Here is a 17,033-nt window from a genome sequence, read left to right on the forward strand (position 1 = left end):
TGTGCTAACTCGTGAGAATCTGTATGATTTCCACTCACGATGAAAAGACGCCGTCTATATGAGTTTGGGTATAGTCTCGGGCTTCTATTTATTTGTTTAGGTATAGTCTATCTCTAAATCACCGACCCCCGAAGGTGAAGCGTCTTCAAGTTGTCCACACGCCGTCTACGTTCGTTGACCCCGGCGAGATACCGCGGCGTCCACTCTTCCTGCCACTCTAAGAGCCCGAGGCTGTCACCGCCTGCGCCTGCGAGTATCGAGTGTAGCTGGTTTAGGAACTCGACGCTGCCTGGGTACTTGTTGTAGTGGAAGAGTGCCGTCTTGTAGTCCACCTCTTCAAGCCGCTTCTTCTCCCACTCTTCCATTTCCGATATCGGGAGGAGCTTTAATTTTCCGGAGAGATACGATGCTATCAGTGCGGCCTGGTATTCAAAGATTCTGAAGGAGACGCTGTTTTGAACAAGGCCGACAAACGAGAGCGTAGGATCTTCTCTCCAGAAGGTGTGCAGGTAAGTTCCCGGGACCCAGTCTGCAGTGAATTTTCGGTCGTAATTGTGAACTGCTTGAGGCGGCGATAGGAAAGGAAATGAGACGTGGTATCCTGTGGCAAAGATGATAGCATCTGGTCGAACTGGAGCGCCCCCATCCTTGAAGAAGTAGTCTCCTGTGCTTGGATCGACATGGCTCAGCTCGGGTCGCACCGATATTCCGTCGACCCCTTCTAAGGAAGTAGGATACATCCAGCTTACGCTCCGATGGGAGACGGTGAGGCTGGATACGACGGGCATGAGATCACGAATGAGATCTAGGGCGGTGATGCCGTTCCCGACAATGATGACAGTCTGCTAGGTCAGAACTGCTTTCTCACAGTGTAAGCTGCGGTAACTTACCTTGCCCTTATAAGCTTGAACTGATCGAAAGTACTTGGAGTGTAGGGCACGACCTGGAAAGTTCCGATTGTACTCGTGGAGACCTGGTATTGAAGGAATTTTGGGAACCCAGTAGATGCCAGTCGCTACGACAAGAGCATCAAACGACTCCTCATACCAATAATCCTCATCAGGCTCTGACCTTCTCAACGTCAAGACCCATTTTGAGTCTTTCCTAGAAGCTCGCTCAAGGGTCGTGTTCAAGACAAGAAGGTCGGCATGTCTCGCATGAAGCGTCTGGATATACTTCAAGACACGGGCTGCAGAAGGAAACATGGGATCCGTATCCTCGGCTGGGGGAGTCTTGTCAACTTGAGAGAAGTGAACATAGGTGTAAGACATGATGTCCTAGCACGATGAGTAAAACATAACTTTTGGCTGTTTCGAAATCACATACAACGTTGACGTTTGTAGTCAGAGTCTCGTATACTGGCGCTGTAGTCCATCTTTGCAGTTGTTGCTTTGGTGTTCGTGCTGGCAGTGTAGAAGGCAGCTGGACAGGAGGGTCTACAAGACTCGGATGAACCATAGGATCAGCAGGCGGTACATCAGGATCTGGATCAAAGTTCCTATTCCTCGTCAGTCGAGTACAGCTTCAACTCGAGACTGGAGTCGTACCATGCCCCTCCAACTTCAGCCCTACGCTCAAAGACCTTGATCACGTTAAAGGCGTTGCTCCTCCTGAGGGCCTCGGCGGCTGCTGCCCCAGATGGACCGGCGCCGATTACGGCGACTCTCTTGACTGTGAACATGTCGGAGCGTGATGCGATGGATTGGGGAATGTGTGAGAGTGCCTCAAGTTTGATTGGGCCGTCTTTATCACCGGTCTTATATCCGGTATATGCCGTCAAACAACGAGAAAAGATACGACGAATCCTTGATGGTTTAAAGATTCGCAACCTGCAGCTGAAATAGCATCATCGACTTCCCCACAGCTTTGATCCCCGAGGGGGTTTTATCAGACACACGGCTACATGCACCCGATGGCTTGAGTCATAGGCCCGGGAATGATCAAGGGATCTGGAGACGAGTTGAAGGATTGCAGTTAACTAATATCAACCGGGGTTTATAGACGCCGTTTATGATCACGCAATGGGGACTAACTAGATACGAAATGGCATTCTCCAGTTCGGAGACGACCCTTCGGTTAGCGTTTCTTGATATTTTGACGGTCGACTTACACTCGAGTTGAGGGAACCTGATTGCCCGCAACCCATCTACAGCGTATCTGAAGTTGAACGAGCTTGGCAATATCCGAGTTCAATTTCAATTTCATCGAGATGACCAGTTCAATCGGTTCAGTTATCATTGTTGGTATAGCCAAACCCTTGATCCATTGGCTTAGTATCTCGTAATAATAGTTTCTAGGCGCCGGCGTGTTTGGGCTGTCCTCGGCGCTGCACTTGCAACAACGCGGCTACCGAAACATCAAGATATTTGACAAGCAGGACTACCATGCTTCAGAATATTCACCCTTCAACGGGGGTGACTCGGCGTCATCTGGCGAGTATTTGGCTGCTAAAACTTATGTCAGTTGAGCTAACACGCTGCCATCAGATAGCCACAAGGTCATCCGCAGTGCGTACGGAGACTCAGCCATACTGCAAGACCTAGCGAACCGCGCCATAGACAAATGGAAGCAATGGAACAAGGAATCTGGCCAGGAACTGTTCCTCAACACCGGCTGGGCGCGCCTCACAGACATTGGAAGACCTCAAGACGTCGACATTGAGACCTTCAAGACAATGAGTGAGGCTGGACTAGGCCACACGCAGTACTTTCTTCACTCAGACCAAGACCTTAAAAGAGCAGAGGCCGATGGATGGGGCGGTGCCCGTCTGGATCAGTTTCAACGACGCAGTCGAGGTCTCGCGCTTGACGGCGTCTTTGACTCCAACGCAGGGCTGGCAAACGCCGACTTGGCATGCAAGTATGTCCTTGACCTCATAGAAAAGGGAGGCGCAAAGACCTGCTTTGGAGACAAGGGCGAGCTATCGTCCTTGATCAGAGACGACAAAGACGCTCGTCGGGTCGTCGGGATCGTGACCAAGGATGGGGAGCGTCACTTTGCGGACTTGGTCATTGTTTCTGCGGGCCCGTTTTCTCCCCTCATCGTGCCGGAGCTGAAGAGTTTCATGACGACCACTGCTGGAAACTTTGTCTTTATCAAAGTGCCTGAACATTTGCAGCATCGTTACCGCGCTGAGGTGTTTCCTACATGGGCTTGGAACTATGCTGGAAGTTCAGAGAGTGGAGGACTTACCGGGTTCCCTTTGGACAGTAAGTTCTTTGATGCTTTTCCCTATTTTCCCTTACTACACGACTGGCGCTTTGTTCCTTGTGTTGCAAGACTGACCCAAGTAGGAAACGGCATTCTCAAAATCTCGTATCGCTCTCTGAAATGGACAAACCCATCAGACACAGACTCGGAAACGCCCTTCTCAGCTCCAGCAACAGCTGAAGAGGTAGAGAAGCGAGGGCCACCGCTTTCGCCGATCACAGAAACCAAGGACTTTGTGAGGGAGAATCTGCCAGATCTGGTCGGGGCAGAGATCACTGCGGTAAAGATGTGCTGGTATGCAGACACTGTTGATCTCGATTTTGTTATCGATCGCGTACCGGAGACTGAAGGTCTTTTGGTCGTCACTGGCGGAAGCTTTCATGGTGAGTTATTTGAACAAGTTGGAGATTTAGCGCTTACAACTTATAGGCTTCAAATTCTTGCCGGTTCTGGGCGAGTACGTTGTAGATGTATTGGAAGGAAAGGAGAATAAGTACACGCAATTCTGGCGATGGAGAACTCCTACAAAGGAGCAAAAGGAGAGGATCCTGCAAAACACTGTGTCAAATGAGAGGGTGTGGGCGAAGCAGAAGCTGGCCACTCCCGAAGATCTCAAGTGGTAGGGCCGACTTGAGCCTCATAGGGCGTCGATAAGGAGGGGTATATGCTCCTTCCGATTTCTGCTATGATTTGCGAGACAAGACGTTGCATTTGAAACGTGTCACGGCGTGGTGATTTGTCTTGCTGTGGAGGTTCCTCGGGTGTATGTAGGGCGATATAAGGCTGCGAGAGGAGGACAGGCATGTGGGGGACCAGGGGCCTGAAGAAGAGATGCCTAAATAGATCAGCACATTGTATGGACTAAATGACTTGATATGCGCCCATATTTCTGTCAACTATCCAAGATGGTGTTGTCGGTTAGACAGGAACAACTCGATTGGAGGCATGAGGTTGTATCGGAAACAACCTCAAAGCAGTCTAGTGCCCGTGTTTGCATGGCTTGGCAATTACTTTCACCCATCAAAATCAATGCTGACGCTGCTACTCCAACAAAAAAGGTTGCCCGCTTACAACCTTCAAGGCTGAGGCTGACACCCCCGAGTGCTACCCAGGTATGCATAGCCGGAAGAAGTTGCTGACTGTGTTGCTGCTGAGAGCCAAATCTAGTTATCTCACTCTAGCCAAGAATCTTGGCCAGGCTGAGCATTGGTTTTACACTTTAGTTTCCTATGATTAGGTTTCTCAGGCTTGGGGAGGAAACTTGGCCTTCAAGTTTCGGACTTCACCAACAAAGGGTCAAGGTTGGCATCCTGGCCAGTGCTACACCATGAAACTCACAAGTCCAAGAACTTTCCAACAGTTCAAATACGTTAGAGTGGTTGCATGGCCCAAAGACTCGCCGAATCCTCGAGTTCCTTTGTTCCCTCCCTGCTGGTGGCTGGATACGGCTATGCACCACCACGAGCCCTTCTAGGAAACCGCCATGCTAATTGAATCCCTCAGCAGGATCGAATGCAGCCAAGTGCAGCGCCTCGCTGGGGAGCATAGATGTCCACAAGCAAATCCAGATGGTCTCCCTTAGCCCCGGAGCGAAAGAGGGGGGTTTACCAACTTCAGCTGTCATTCCGCCCCCCTCGTACACCCTCTTTGTCCTGTACTCGTGTCCACGTAGTGATAAAATGCTTCATGACTCAGCTCCTGTGTTCCTCTGTCCTTCCTTCCTCTTCTTCTTTCCTCGTGCTGTCAGTTCTCTCATGTTTTGAATAATCTGCTTGCTATCCACAAGGCTTGTTCTGTACAGATCAGATCCGAGCGATCCTGTTACGATGCTGCCAAGTCCCTTCGTTATACTCCCGGCCCTCCTCGCGACGGTATGGGCCGCTGGAGGACCAGAGGCTTCCACGGTGTCTGGCTTTCTGACAGAGACCCTCGAGGCCACGTCTACAGTTGCTGAGGCTGCAACAACTGCTTCGTCTTCAGGGGCAACAACACACACAGTCAATGTCGGAGCGGTAGGTTATAGCAAGTGTATGAAATGATACACCCTGCTGATGGCTTCATAGTCTGGACACAAGTTTACCCCTGCCGAAGTCGAAGCCAAGGTTGGCGACATAATCGAATGGCGCTTCTATCCCAGCGGACACTGGGTCATCCGAGGAGCCTTTGAGCAGCCGTGTATCCCCTACGAATACGCCGGCCTAAACCGAGAAGGGTTCTCGAGTGGTGTCCAGAAGGTTCAGGCCATCACTGATGATGTGAGTGAATACTCGTCCAGTTACTACCCATCCTGATGCTGACATGCCCAGGCTCCCCGATTCCGAGTTCGAGTCAACAATACCGATCCCATCTTCTTCTACTGTGGTGCACCTGGATCCTGCGTCAACTGGCACATGATGGGCGTGGTGAATCCTGTAAGGGCTCTTTGTGTCCTTTCTTATAGCGAATGATTGTTAACAAATGGACAGTCCAAGAACGAAACACTCGACATGTGGCTCGAAAAGGCCAAGGACGTCGACTACCAGCTACGCCCCGGAGAACCATGGCCTACCGAAGACCTGCCCACTGAAACTGCGAGCCCCAAAGAATCAGATCGAGAAGACGATGACGACGACACATCATCTAACCTTTCCCCTGGTGCCATTGCCGGAATCGCTATCGGAAGTGCTGCAGTGCTACTCTTGGCCGGCGCCCTTCTCTACCTCTGCGGAAGACGAGGCGGCTTCGACAAGGCATACCGAAAGAGTTTCCGTGGTACTCCTAACACTCCCGTCGCAGAAACACAGTTCAACTCTCCAAATCCTACCGGATCTCCTTGGGATGTGAACAAACCACTACCAGGCGTAGTAGCAGCCCCCTTCGGCCAAAGCCCACCCATGAGCCCTCACCAATCCGTCGGCTACGGAACGCACCCGGCCGCACTGGCAGCAATGGTAGCCCAAGCCCAAACCCAGGACGGAACGATAGGGTCGTACTAGTGAGTTTCTCTCTTCTCCCCTTCCGTGTGGCTGTGTTTGCTAACCCGGGCGGCGTCTAGCAGTGACACTTATACGCAGCATCCCGCGCCTTCGCCCTCGCAGGGTGGCACGACGCCGAAGCCCCCCGAGCAAACTGCACCCGCTGAGCTTCCTGCTTCTGCGGACCCCGGGAACTCGCCTCTGCCGACCTATAACAACAATGGGCGATCACAAGTGTTTTCATGGGCGGGTGAAGAGACTGGCTACCGTCCGGCCAAGTAGGTCGAAGGCATGTGTACATATTAGAGATTTGGAAGGTTGCGGCGTTCAAAGTTGGGAGGCTCTTTTATTCGTTTATGTTGGTTGGCTTTGGTGTTACATGGCAGTTTGCATACGCAACTCATCTTGGCGATATCACGAGTAACTGTCTGGTGCCGAGTTTGCCAGACTCTTTCTCATGGAATCTAATATTAGTTCATTTGTATGTAGGTAGTTTTGGTCAATACTTGCAAATGAGAAAAGCCTCTTTGAGTTCCATCATCCTCAACCACGAGGACAGAATAGATTACCGGAAAGGCTACTTACCGAAAATTAAGCTTTCCTATTTCATTCTGACAAACAAAGAGTTGCTGACTCGGCCTCAGCTGACCAGGAGCCCTTACGCTAATGATGCCAATAGCCATGTTGGTGCTTGTCATTGCCCCTGTTTCTCGCTTATGCATTATGCACCATCATAACTTCACTACAACGTTAACCCCCCTCAGGCCAGCAATATTCACCCATGCCAACAACCACGAAGAGGCAAACGACGGCGTAACACCTTACCGAGTTGTTTGACTGCTACGTACGCTCCGGGTAGACTAGTTGCTTGTGCTGTTGCTAGAAAACTCAAGTTGAGTTACTAGGTCCGCATGGAAACACGATGACGCCGAGAAGTTGTGACGGCGACAGTCGTATAGTAGTCGAGGTTAATAACCCTATACCTTATGGCAGGGCGTAGACGGCGATACACCTTCGCGGTCACGATTGACCTGAGAGATGGCAAGGATGCCATACACGCAATAGCATTCACAGAATCGGGACCAAGTATTCGAAGAGCCGAACCGCCTTTTTTAATTCCCCATGCCGTATCTATCCCATCCTTAGAGAGACCCAATCCAGCCATGAGCAGCCAATCCTTCCACGCCGAAAAAAGACATGTAGGAATCGACCAACAACCCGTTGTGCGCGTAAGCTTCTCCGAAATTCGTGTGTCGTAACCGTGCGAGTCTTTATAGATAGACCGCTTAGTCGAAGAGACCGAAGCCCATGTCCTCGTCGGACTCCTCAGCCTCCTCCTCCTTCTCCTCCTCCTTGGCCTCCTCGGCGGCGGCACCACCGGCGGCAGCACCACCGGCGGCAGCACCACCAGCACCGCCGGAGGGAACGGAAGCGAGCTTCTCAGAGCCCTCAGCAATGAGCTAGAGTAGAATTGTTAGCATGTTGTGTGCGTATGGTGTTGTAGATCGGGGTTGGCATACCTCCTGGATGTCCTTGCCCTTGAGCTCGGAGATCAGGGTCTCGAGGCGGGAGTCGTCAGCCTCAATACCGACGGACTCGAGAACGGCCTTGATGTCGGCGGCAGAGGGAGAGGCGTTGCCGCCGAGGGTGAGGAGAAGGTAAGCTGCGAGGTGCTTCATTTTGAATGTGGTTTCTAGTCGAGCGCGTTAGACTTGTGGATTTGGAGTTTGCGCTTTGCGACAAGAGTAAAACTTGACGGCGGGGAACCAGCGCGCAACAGGATTAAATACTTACATCTGGAGTCAGAGGAGAACACGAGAAATCAATCAATTTAACCGCAAGTTGGGCGGAGACTGAAGCCTTCGAGTCCTTTGGTTATGGTTTTCGGTGTGACAAGATAGAAAAAGTTCACGGCGTGACGAAGTTCAAGGCCAATTTTGATCCTGTGGGCTGCTAGCCGAATTTTTAGGGCGGGGCTGCGGGGATCCCCTGCGCTCTTCTGCTTTTCTGTGGGCTGCTCGGAAAAAGTCCCCTGCCGTGCTCCGCGGGTCCCGCTCTGTTTTGTCCTTCGCGCGCACCGCCACACGGCAAGCCTGCCTCGTGCCAGGATATGGGTCACGTGTCATGGCGCCGCGCTCCGGTGTGGCGTTTTCCCTGATTTCCTCCTTCGCCCATAAAGGTTGGCTGTCACTGATTCTTTGTTCTTCACGCAACTGTATGATTCTCCCCTTTGCAGTTTTGTGATCGCCTGAGCTCCAGGTGTCTTGGTTGCAAGTTTTGGGCGGATTCGACCTCGAACAAGCCATCTGTCGCCTCTGCGCCTCCCGCCACCAAGAACGCTTGAGTCTCACATTGTTTGCAAGACTTCAAAGTTCCTGACGACAGCAGACAAGAGCCAGAGCCCGACAAACTTTGCTGCTCGCTCAATGACTCACAATTCACGCACGAGCTTGCTTGCTCCTCTCTTACTCTGAGGGATCTCCTTCACAAATAGCCCTTCTCTGGCTCATCTCTGACGCGATGCCGGTGAGTGACTGACCCGGTGGCCAATCTTGCACCCCAAGGAAAAAACGTTGACCATGGCCTTCAAGATCGGAGACCTCCTCGCCCAGATCAGCGGCGGCGACGATGGGGCGTCGCCGTCCCCCGCACAGAACCTCGCACGATCGAATACTCTGCCCAAGAGGAAGGCCGACGATGACATTCGCCCGTTCGTCCCCAAGGCGCCTCGAGTCACGACGCTATCTACCACAGTGGCACCACGGACATCGCAGCCGCCCAGACCCCGCCCTAACGAGACGTCCTCGAGACCGACTCAACCATCACGCCCACTCGACAGACCGACGCCTTCCCAGCGGCCATCAAATCCGATAAATGGTGGGGGTTCAAAACCTAATGTTTTGTCATCGAGACCCATGAACGGGGGTAATCGGATCTCGAAGCCTGCCCCTCCCAGCAGGCCGTCCCCCGGCCCCTCGAACGCGCCTCCTGCCGCCCGTGGTGCACCACCGAAAAAGGGTTCTTTCGCTGAGATTCTGGCTCGGGCTCAACGGGCCCAGGCCACGATGGGTCAGGTCGGTAAGATCCAGCACAAGAAGGTGGAGGGTGGCAATATCAAGAGGGAGAAGGAGGAGGCCAAGGCAGCAAAGGCGGACCCTCGAGACGCCAAGAAGCCGGCAAGGCCAGGTCATCCTTCAGGCTACTCCGGCACGGCTAAGCCAGGCCAGCGGAATGGCACACCTGTCAATGGACAAAGCAGAGATCCACGTAACGGCCGTGATAGCAAGGCCCCGCCTCCGGCAAAGACAGAACGGGGCAAGGCGGCTGGAGGCAAGGCTTCTGGCAGAGCTGCAGCGGCTGCCGAGGAAGAAAAGAAGGTGAAGAAGGCCGTCACGGCAACCACGGGATACACCGGCACAGCAAGACCGAGGCCCGGGAATGCCACCAAGAAGAAGGATACCCCTCGAGGTGGAGCGTTACTCAGCGCTCCACGAGCTCCTCGTCCGGCGCGTTCAAAGTCACGTTTCGAAGACGAGTACGACGAAGACATGGACGATTTCATTGATTACGACGACGAGGAAGAGGACGACGGCGGACCCCGATATGATTATGCGTCTGACGGGTCCTCGGACATGGAGGCCGGTATGGACGAGCTCGATATCGAAGAACGCCGAGCAGAGCAGATTGCTCGCCGTGAGGATATTGAAGAGGAGCGACTTGAGAAGAAACTCAAGGCCGACAAGGAGGCGCGCAAGCGTCAAGCAGCCTTGGAAGCACTTCGTGCTCGACGTCGATGATCCAGCTTCTTTTGTTATTTCTTCTATCGACGTTACCTCTTGGACAGGAAGACCATTGGGCAACATTCACGCCTCACATGGTACATCTCGATGAGGTTTTTCATCGAGATACTCTACTCCGGTCTTGGGTTCTTCAATCATCACACACTTATCCACCCAAAACAATACTTCACACAACAACGCGAGCAACGGTCGAGGACTCGGAAACGGAGGCGTTTTATGAGATGTGCTTTTCTTGCTCTCCCCTATTACAACGGCTTTTTCTTGCTGCTTTTTCTCCCTTTCTGCGTCTATTCCACACGCAGTAGGGACCACATTAGCGATGGAGTTGTCATCTTTCCTCCCCTTTTTCTCCTTTTTGATTTTTTTCGTCGCACACAGTCTTAAAGGGGGCGGTTGCATGGTTTTGGTCAAGACGGGGTGGGGGGCTCGGATGGGGAAGGGAACCCAGATCGGGGATCACGGGTGGCTTTTCAAAGGGAACACTGGCGAGGATGGGGCTGTAGATAGGTACGGGCACGTACACCGGATGACGCTTCAGAATGGCATCTTGTCTAGACGTAATTGTAAATCCCTACGGGCTGAGCTGCTACAGCTTCTGTCTGAGCTCCCGACCAAGCCTCCCTCCCCTCTCTTGTCACAAGTGTCCGAGCCTCTTCTCAACACCACCAACAGCCGCAAAGTGGCCGTCTATCACCTCATGTAGTTCTTTGTTTAGCAATAATGGTATCAAGTTTGTAACGCACTCGCGTATGACATGTTGTTTCCGCTTGGTAAAGTCTTCACGCATCAGTGCGAGTCGCCACTTTGCAACTACCCACCGGAAGCATCTCATCCACACACGTTCATAAGCAGGAGGACACAGTGAAAGCACAAACATAGGTAGTTTTCCCATTCCAAACATGTCTAGGAACTAGACGCCATTAGTGACCAGAGATTAGCTCAACGCCTGTGCCTAGAAAACCCAAACGTCAAAATTGGCCCAGATAAGAAAACCAAAGGGGGTCGATCACCGGAAGGCTCCAAACTGAAGCTCCAGCCGCCCGGATTCAACCGACTTCAGGTACTTGATCCTCGACACGGAGCCCACTATAGGCAGTAACCCGCACGTCAAGCTCAAGCCAGTAACCGACCATCGTACTCGTACACTATTCAAACAAAAAGGGCAGGATAGGGAACGTCCATCCGTGGTAAACTATCCATTTTCGGAACTTGAAAACGACTCCTGGCAGGCCATCCACATGGTCCTAAGCCCGGGTTGACAGGTGATCATGGTAGGCCTTGACTCTCACGGCAGATCATCGCTCTTGGATGACTTGCCGTTGGTGCTTCCATAAGGCCTCAGCAGCCAGCCTTGGTAGTGCTTGATTCCTTGGCTGCTGTTATTGTCGCCGGGAACAATGGAAGGTGGTGGGTTGCGACGAGGCAAAGCAGGCTCCCGCTTGACTGGAGGGGGAGGGAGGGAAGCCGGGGCATCGGGGAGCAAACTAGATGGAGGAGGTTGCGCGGGAAGCTCGGCCTTGACCTTCTTGGTGCCTTCGTCCTTGACCTCGGATGGCTCGACCGCTTCTATCGCTCCCTTCTTCCGGAGGTAATCGATGGACTGAAGGACCGTGAGGTCTTCCTGCTCCTTGTCGTTGAGAATCAAGCGTTGCTGAATAGTCAGACGTCCATTGTTGGCCTCGCGTTCCTTCATGGCGGCCTCTCGGACCTCGGGATCATGTACGAAGCGGCACTTGCCCTTCTTGCCGCATGTTCCACCAGTGGAATAATATTTGCAGTGTTTGGAAACGTCGGCTTTCTTTGCGGGAGGAGGAGGTGGAGGAGCGACGTGGGAACGAGTAGACATGACTTCTGGCTCGTCATCTGAAGACTCTTCGGACGGATCTCTCATCTCATCACCCTCATCCCCTTGTTCACGCTTTCGCTTGATCGACGACTCAACCTTGCGAAGCTGTCGCCGGAGCTTGTCGGCCTGTTTCTCCAGCGAGGAAGCCTTGTCTTCGCCGTTTTGTGCCAGCTCGGCAGCCTTCTTAGCCTCAACACGGGCCTTTGTAGGGAAATGCTTCTTTCGTTCCGCCAAGAACGCCGCGACATCTTGGATCCTGCAAAGAGTTAGGAGGGGCCAGCGGGAAATGGTTCGACTACTTACTGGATGGTCTCTTGCCCGATCAATTCAGTCAAGATCTTCTCTTCTCCCTCGTCGTCCTCAGACTCCGAGTCCATTCCAGGAGTCAAACCCAACGTGTTCATCTTCCGCTTCTTCTTCTTACCCAAGGTAGGAGGTTCAGGCTTGTTGTGGTTGGAGTCATTGTGGCCAGACTTGTTGTGATGGCGGGACTTGTCGTTTCCGTGGTAGCCTCCACGTCCTCGAGAGTTCCCATCTCTAAAGCCACCTCGGCCGCGGCGATTGTGGCCATAGTAGCCATCCTGGTGAGGTGGTCCAGGAGGTGGAGGAGGGCCAGGGTAAGGGTATTGCGCTGGGGGGTAGGGGGGTGCCCGAGGATCGTGAGGATATGGCTGGCCATAACCGTTAACAGGTGGTGCCATTCCTTCATGCTCATACCCAGGGCGAATGGGGCCGTTCATTGGAGGCTTCGGTCCGCCACGGTCACTATAGCCACCTCGTGGCCTGCCATTGCCGTAGTGGTTCTGAGGCGGTTGTCCTTGACCACCCCACTGGGATTGGTTAGGAGGGGGAGGAGGGCCTTGATAAGGATATGGCTGGGGACCGCCATACGGAGGCTGCTGCGGGTACTGAGAAGGAGGGTAGGGCTGGGGAGCGTAGTTAGGGTGGTAGTTGTTGGAAGACATGGGAGCGGGCGAATGCCCGTGAGGTGGAGGATGGCCATGTTCAGGGCCCCATTGGGGCTGCGGCGGTGGATAGCTTCCGGCCGGCGGGTGGGAGCCTCCATATGGAGGAGCATTGTGATGGGGAGGGTAGGGTTGACCACTGTACTCATAGTGACCTTGGGGTGATCCGTGGTAATCACCGCGACCTCCATTGTAGTGGCCGCCGCGTCCTCCTCTGCCATGATGCGAGCCGCCTCGGCCCTGGCCATGCTGGGGGTAGGATGGTGCTGGGGGTCCATAACTTGGGGGAGCAGAAGCCGATGGCGGTGGGGGAGGAGGGCCGTAACCGTAGCCTGACATGATGGAAATTGTTGCTGGATGAAGGGATCTCGGATCTAGCGGGCGTAGGGAAGGTCTGCGCTGGTAGTATTCGACCTCGCCGATAATGGTTCAAGCGAGGACACACGATGGTTCGTCGCTTCGTTGGGATGGAAGATTCGGGCGTGTTTATAGCTTCTCGATGGGAGATTTCGTGGTCGACGTGTCGAGTGGGAAAAGGGTTCGCGGAGGCTGCAGAACGAAAAGGTTACGCACAGTAGAGTTGAAGAAGGAAGAGAGATCAAAGTAAGCGCCGAGAAGAAAGGGGGAAAGAAGAAATACGGTTCAAACGCCGAAATTCAGAAAAGGCAGCAGCTGACAAGGGTCGCGGCTGCTTGTTTGATTCCCGTCGTCTCTAGAAAGAAGGAAGGCACGATGACGGCCGAGACGGAGCAGTGTGAAAGCTCCCTCCTTCCCCAAAAGCCCACTGCGACAAGCTGTTGGAAATTATCTGCACACCGCAATCGCAGCTGGTGGGTCGGCCCTTTTCTGGCAGGCGGTGAGATGGTGACAGCAAAGGAACTAGCTCCAAGAGGGTTAGCGCCAGCGGCATTCTTTTTCTGCCGCGACCAAGGCCGTTTCTTTGGTGCAGTCAACCACTCAAAGTGTTTGGGTCGCTGAGACACCCATGGGACGAATAACCTCTTTCTTATGACACTTGACAAATATTTCGATGCTTTAGAGCAAGATATCAGACAGTCCCGATACATACAGTGACTCTGGAGTGAGTCTCACGTGCTATCAGCATGTTCATCCTGGTAGGTTGCACCCCCACCAAACGCCATCCAGGTGAAACCGTGACTGACACTCTCAGACCAAAATCGCCGACTTGGTGCAGATTGCGCCGGCAGACTTCTCCAAGCGGAGCAAGGAAGCCATTGAGGACAATATCAACGCAAAATACTCCAACAAGGTCATTCAGAAAATCGGCCTCTGCATATGCTTGTATGACCTGCAATGGGCTTCAGAGGGTCTCATCGGCCATGGCACCGGCCTGGTCAATGTCAATGGTTTGTCATGTTGACCTTTGAACTCTGGTGACCATGGAGGCTGATCAAGCGCAATCTCTAGTTGAGTTCCGTATGGTGGTGTTTCGTCCCTTCAAGGGTGAGGTCATGATGGCCAGAATATCAACCTCTACGCCTGAAGGCATCCACCTGCAAACGGATTTCTTTGCCGACATCTTTGTGTCGTATGAGTATCTGCCCCCCGGGGCCGAATTGTGCGTGTTTCCGTTGCTGAATGGGCCATTGACCGACAGGCACTGACAATTCCCTACAGTAGCCACAGCCATCAACTCTGGGTCTGGAACGTTGATGAAGAACAACGCCTTCTTTATGAAATGCATGAAATGGTCCGGTTCCAGGTCATCGACGAGGAGTGGCACGACCAAGCGCCCGCTGGACCAAAACAGCAAGAAGCATCGGAGGCCACGGCGCCATACAGGATCAAGGGCAGCATGATTGCTGATGGATTGGGCCTGTGCCTCTGGTGGGACTAGTAGTGATAGAATTGGATATAAGAAGGGACCGAGGATAGAGATTAGGGGCCAAGGAAAATGTGCCACGGCGTCTGTCGGCGTATGTATATTGCTCGTTCTATGAATCTACGATTTGATACCCGCCAAGAAACGCTCCTCAACATCGTCCAGAACTGAGTAGTGCTCGACGACAGCCAAGTTCTCGGCCTCGGCCTTGAACTGCTTGTGAGGGTCCTGACCAGGGCCAGCCATGGGATTAGCCATCTGCTGCGCCTGCATCTGCTGAGCGACCTGGCTGGCAGCTATATTGCGTTAGTTATTGAGCCTCAATGGCTGGGTAGAGTGTGGATAGAGACTTACCGTTGTCACTGCCAAGGAGAAAGACGTAGACAAACTGAAGACCAAAGATGCAAAGGAAGTACCAGCTGATGCTGGACATCCATCGGGGGTCCATCTCCTTGGTCTGCACACCAGCCTGCAGCATGCTCTTGAACTTGATGGTGATGGGGAAGGGCAGTTTCACTACCAAAGTTAGACAATTTCTCTCCCCAAATGGCAGAGGGACGTACTGATAACGTAGCCGCTGAAGAAGGCGTTGATCCAGCTCATGATGAGTGTGTTGGGAATGATCATAGCCATGTTGTTCTTCATCATGCCCATCATACCATCCATGGCACTGGGGTCGGTCAGGGGGTTCGCAGGAGGCTGACCCTTGCGGTCGGGCTCCTTCAGGTACGCCCCAGACTCGAAGCCAGCGGCCAGAACATCGCGGCGAGCCTCAAAGGCCTTCTGGGAGAGGGCGTGGTGGTTGGAGCGCAGTGCGACGCCGCGGGCGAGGGACCGCTGTTCACGCATGGCCTTGTTGTCCTGCTTCTTAGGCGCGGTCGCCATGAGGACGGATGCGTAGTGACGGAGGACACCAGTCAGGACCATGACTATGGTGATGGGGATGAGGATCCAGTAGCTGGGAGCTTCAGGTCAGCAATTGGCGTGCGAGGGGGAGCTTTCGAAGCTGTGTGTACAATAACTGGGGGTCCCTATGAAGGGTCTGGACCGGAACTTGCACCATGATATCGACAGTCGAGAGCGCGCAATTGGTGAGGCAGAGGGGGAGAGGTTAACGTCGTGTTGCGATGGAGCTGTTGGAGGTTGTGAGGTCCAAGTCGCCAAATAGCCACGATCCATGGCGTCTCTAATGCGCCACAAAATGGTGGAGCTCCGACTATGCCGGTGGGCGGGTAAGCCACATCTGGCGCTGGTTCTGGCCTCTTATTGGCCAGGCTCTCTTTGAAGGGACAGCTATCCCACATGCTTAAGCCCCACGGCAGCCGAACCCCCATGATGGATGGATGGGCGAGCTGAAGTTGCACTTACATACAGCCAACTTCAACGGCTCTTCGTTCGCAACACGCAGCAACACCCCAATCTCCAACATACGTGCCGTTTCTGGCCTCTAGCCCATCATGGCCAACGCAGCGGAAAAGATTTCGGTCTACAACCTTGCAGGTAAGCGCGCCCCAGTTATCCCAAGTTCCTTTCACGACCAGCTCTTCTGACACGGTGGCCCTCGCGAACGACAGACCTCAAGAACACATCTGACGACGCCATTCCCAACTACCTCAACTCTCTCAAGTTCCGACAGTCGCATACCCTCACCGATGTTCGCCTCGCCCTCGGCTACAGCGCCTTTGGCATCGCCGCCGCTTGTTTCCTTTGGGACTACAAGCTTGGTTTCGAGAACACCAAGCACTTTACAGCTGCTGCCGTCGCAGTCTACACTCTGGTCAACGCTGCCTTGACACTATGGATCACCTTCCGTGAGAAGGGTGTCATTTATGAGGGCACATCGCCGTCTGGCGAGAAGGTACGGCAATCCCCTTGTCATTCTCATACCTCTTCTAATAAGTCCTCCCCTAGATCTCGATCAGCAGCTCGACCAAGAAGAACGTCCCCATTTACAACCTCACCATCACCGTCACCGACAACAACTCCAAGTCTTCGGTTCTCAAGATCTCCAAGCCCTTCACTGGCTGGTTCGAGGAGACAGGCCAGTTCGTCGCAATCCCCTTCCAGGAGCTGCTCGCCACCTCGGTTCCCCTGATCGGAAAGCGTGATCCCAAGCGCGTCACTGTCTCTCAAGATCTACTCGATGCTAGCTCCGATGTTCTCGATGCCGTTCTTGCCGCCAACGCGGGTGCTACCGAGGGTAGCTCGACGGCAGCCGACGCCGGAAAGAAGGGAGGCAAGCAGCGACGCAAGGCGTAGGAAGAGAGTTGGGGATATAAAAATGTGCAAGAATTTGGGATTGACTGTTCGTTTTTAATCCGGCGTTCAGAGAGGATCGTGTCTTGATACCATGTTGAAGAGAGGAAGTGAAAACTCAAGGACAAGCTCGTTGTATCCTAGGTGATATTATCAGAG

At 53.4% G+C, this 17,033-nt stretch overlaps 9 protein-coding genes across 9 annotated transcripts; 5 read left to right on the forward strand and 4 right to left on the reverse strand.

The window, feature by feature from the left end:
- Positions 1-113: 113 nt before the first annotated feature.
- Positions 114-1,681, reverse strand: NCS54_01029600 (Hypothetical protein; the record flags this gene model as incomplete). The annotated part of the gene is made up of 4 exons (XM_053155610.1): positions 114-842; positions 891-1,277; positions 1,327-1,498; positions 1,548-1,681. 4 exons carry the CDS (start codon positions 1,679-1,681, stop codon positions 114-116), a joined length of 1,422 nt encoding a protein of 473 aa, XP_053011585.1.
- Positions 1,682-2,209: 528 nt separating this feature from the next.
- NCS54_01029700 (DAO domain-containing protein) lies at positions 2,210-3,833 on the forward strand (the record flags this gene model as incomplete). Its single annotated transcript, XM_053155611.1, has 5 exons — positions 2,210-2,243; positions 2,298-2,436; positions 2,491-3,209; positions 3,294-3,593; positions 3,640-3,833. 5 exons carry the CDS (start codon positions 2,210-2,212, stop codon positions 3,831-3,833), a joined length of 1,386 nt encoding a protein of 461 aa, XP_053011586.1.
- Positions 3,834-5,036: 1,203 nt separating this feature from the next.
- Positions 5,037-6,446, forward strand: NCS54_01029800 (Hypothetical protein; the record flags this gene model as incomplete). Its single annotated transcript, XM_053155612.1, has 5 exons — positions 5,037-5,222; positions 5,274-5,465; positions 5,517-5,621; positions 5,676-6,184; positions 6,245-6,446. The coding sequence occupies 5 exons, from the start codon at positions 5,037-5,039 to the stop codon at positions 6,444-6,446; spliced, it is 1,194 nt and encodes a 397-aa protein (XP_053011587.1).
- A 1,004-nt stretch (positions 6,447-7,450) lies between these two features.
- On the reverse strand, positions 7,451-7,843 carry NCS54_01029900 (60S acidic ribosomal protein P2; the record flags this gene model as incomplete). Its single annotated transcript, XM_053155613.1, has 2 exons — positions 7,451-7,624; positions 7,685-7,843. 2 exons carry the CDS (start codon positions 7,841-7,843, stop codon positions 7,451-7,453), a joined length of 333 nt encoding a protein of 110 aa, XP_053011588.1.
- Positions 7,844-8,684: 841 nt separating this feature from the next.
- NCS54_01030000 (Hypothetical protein) lies at positions 8,685-9,961 on the forward strand (the record flags this gene model as incomplete). The annotated part of the gene is made up of 2 exons (XM_053155614.1): positions 8,685-8,690; positions 8,756-9,961. The coding sequence occupies 2 exons, from the start codon at positions 8,685-8,687 to the stop codon at positions 9,959-9,961; spliced, it is 1,212 nt and encodes a 403-aa protein (XP_053011589.1).
- Positions 9,962-11,249: 1,288 nt separating this feature from the next.
- On the reverse strand, positions 11,250-13,114 carry NCS54_01030100 (C3H1-type domain-containing protein; the record flags this gene model as incomplete). The annotated part of the gene is made up of 2 exons (XM_053155615.1): positions 11,250-12,066; positions 12,114-13,114. The coding sequence occupies 2 exons, from the start codon at positions 13,112-13,114 to the stop codon at positions 11,250-11,252; spliced, it is 1,818 nt and encodes a 605-aa protein (XP_053011590.1).
- A 764-nt stretch (positions 13,115-13,878) lies between these two features.
- NCS54_01030200 (Hypothetical protein) lies at positions 13,879-14,633 on the forward strand (the record flags this gene model as incomplete). Its single annotated transcript, XM_053155616.1, has 4 exons — positions 13,879-13,890; positions 13,947-14,142; positions 14,204-14,354; positions 14,414-14,633. The coding sequence occupies 4 exons, from the start codon at positions 13,879-13,881 to the stop codon at positions 14,631-14,633; spliced, it is 579 nt and encodes a 192-aa protein (XP_053011591.1).
- Positions 14,634-14,738: 105 nt separating this feature from the next.
- On the reverse strand, positions 14,739-15,681 carry NCS54_01030300 (ER membrane protein complex subunit 3; the record flags this gene model as incomplete). The annotated part of the gene is made up of 4 exons (XM_053155617.1): positions 14,739-14,914; positions 14,973-15,134; positions 15,182-15,576; positions 15,635-15,681. 4 exons carry the CDS (start codon positions 15,679-15,681, stop codon positions 14,739-14,741), a joined length of 780 nt encoding a protein of 259 aa, XP_053011592.1.
- A 394-nt stretch (positions 15,682-16,075) lies between these two features.
- Positions 16,076-16,877, forward strand: NCS54_01030400 (Signal peptidase complex subunit 2; the record flags this gene model as incomplete). The annotated part of the gene is made up of 3 exons (XM_053155618.1): positions 16,076-16,118; positions 16,193-16,476; positions 16,530-16,877. 3 exons carry the CDS (start codon positions 16,076-16,078, stop codon positions 16,875-16,877), a joined length of 675 nt encoding a protein of 224 aa, XP_053011593.1.
- Between the last annotated feature and the right edge of the window lie 156 nt (positions 16,878-17,033).

This window comes from Fusarium falciforme, chromosome 8, assembly GCF_026873545.1.
Source record: "Fusarium falciforme chromosome 8, complete sequence".
Classification (NCBI taxonomy): Eukaryota; Fungi; Ascomycota; class Sordariomycetes; order Hypocreales; family Nectriaceae; genus Fusarium; species Fusarium falciforme.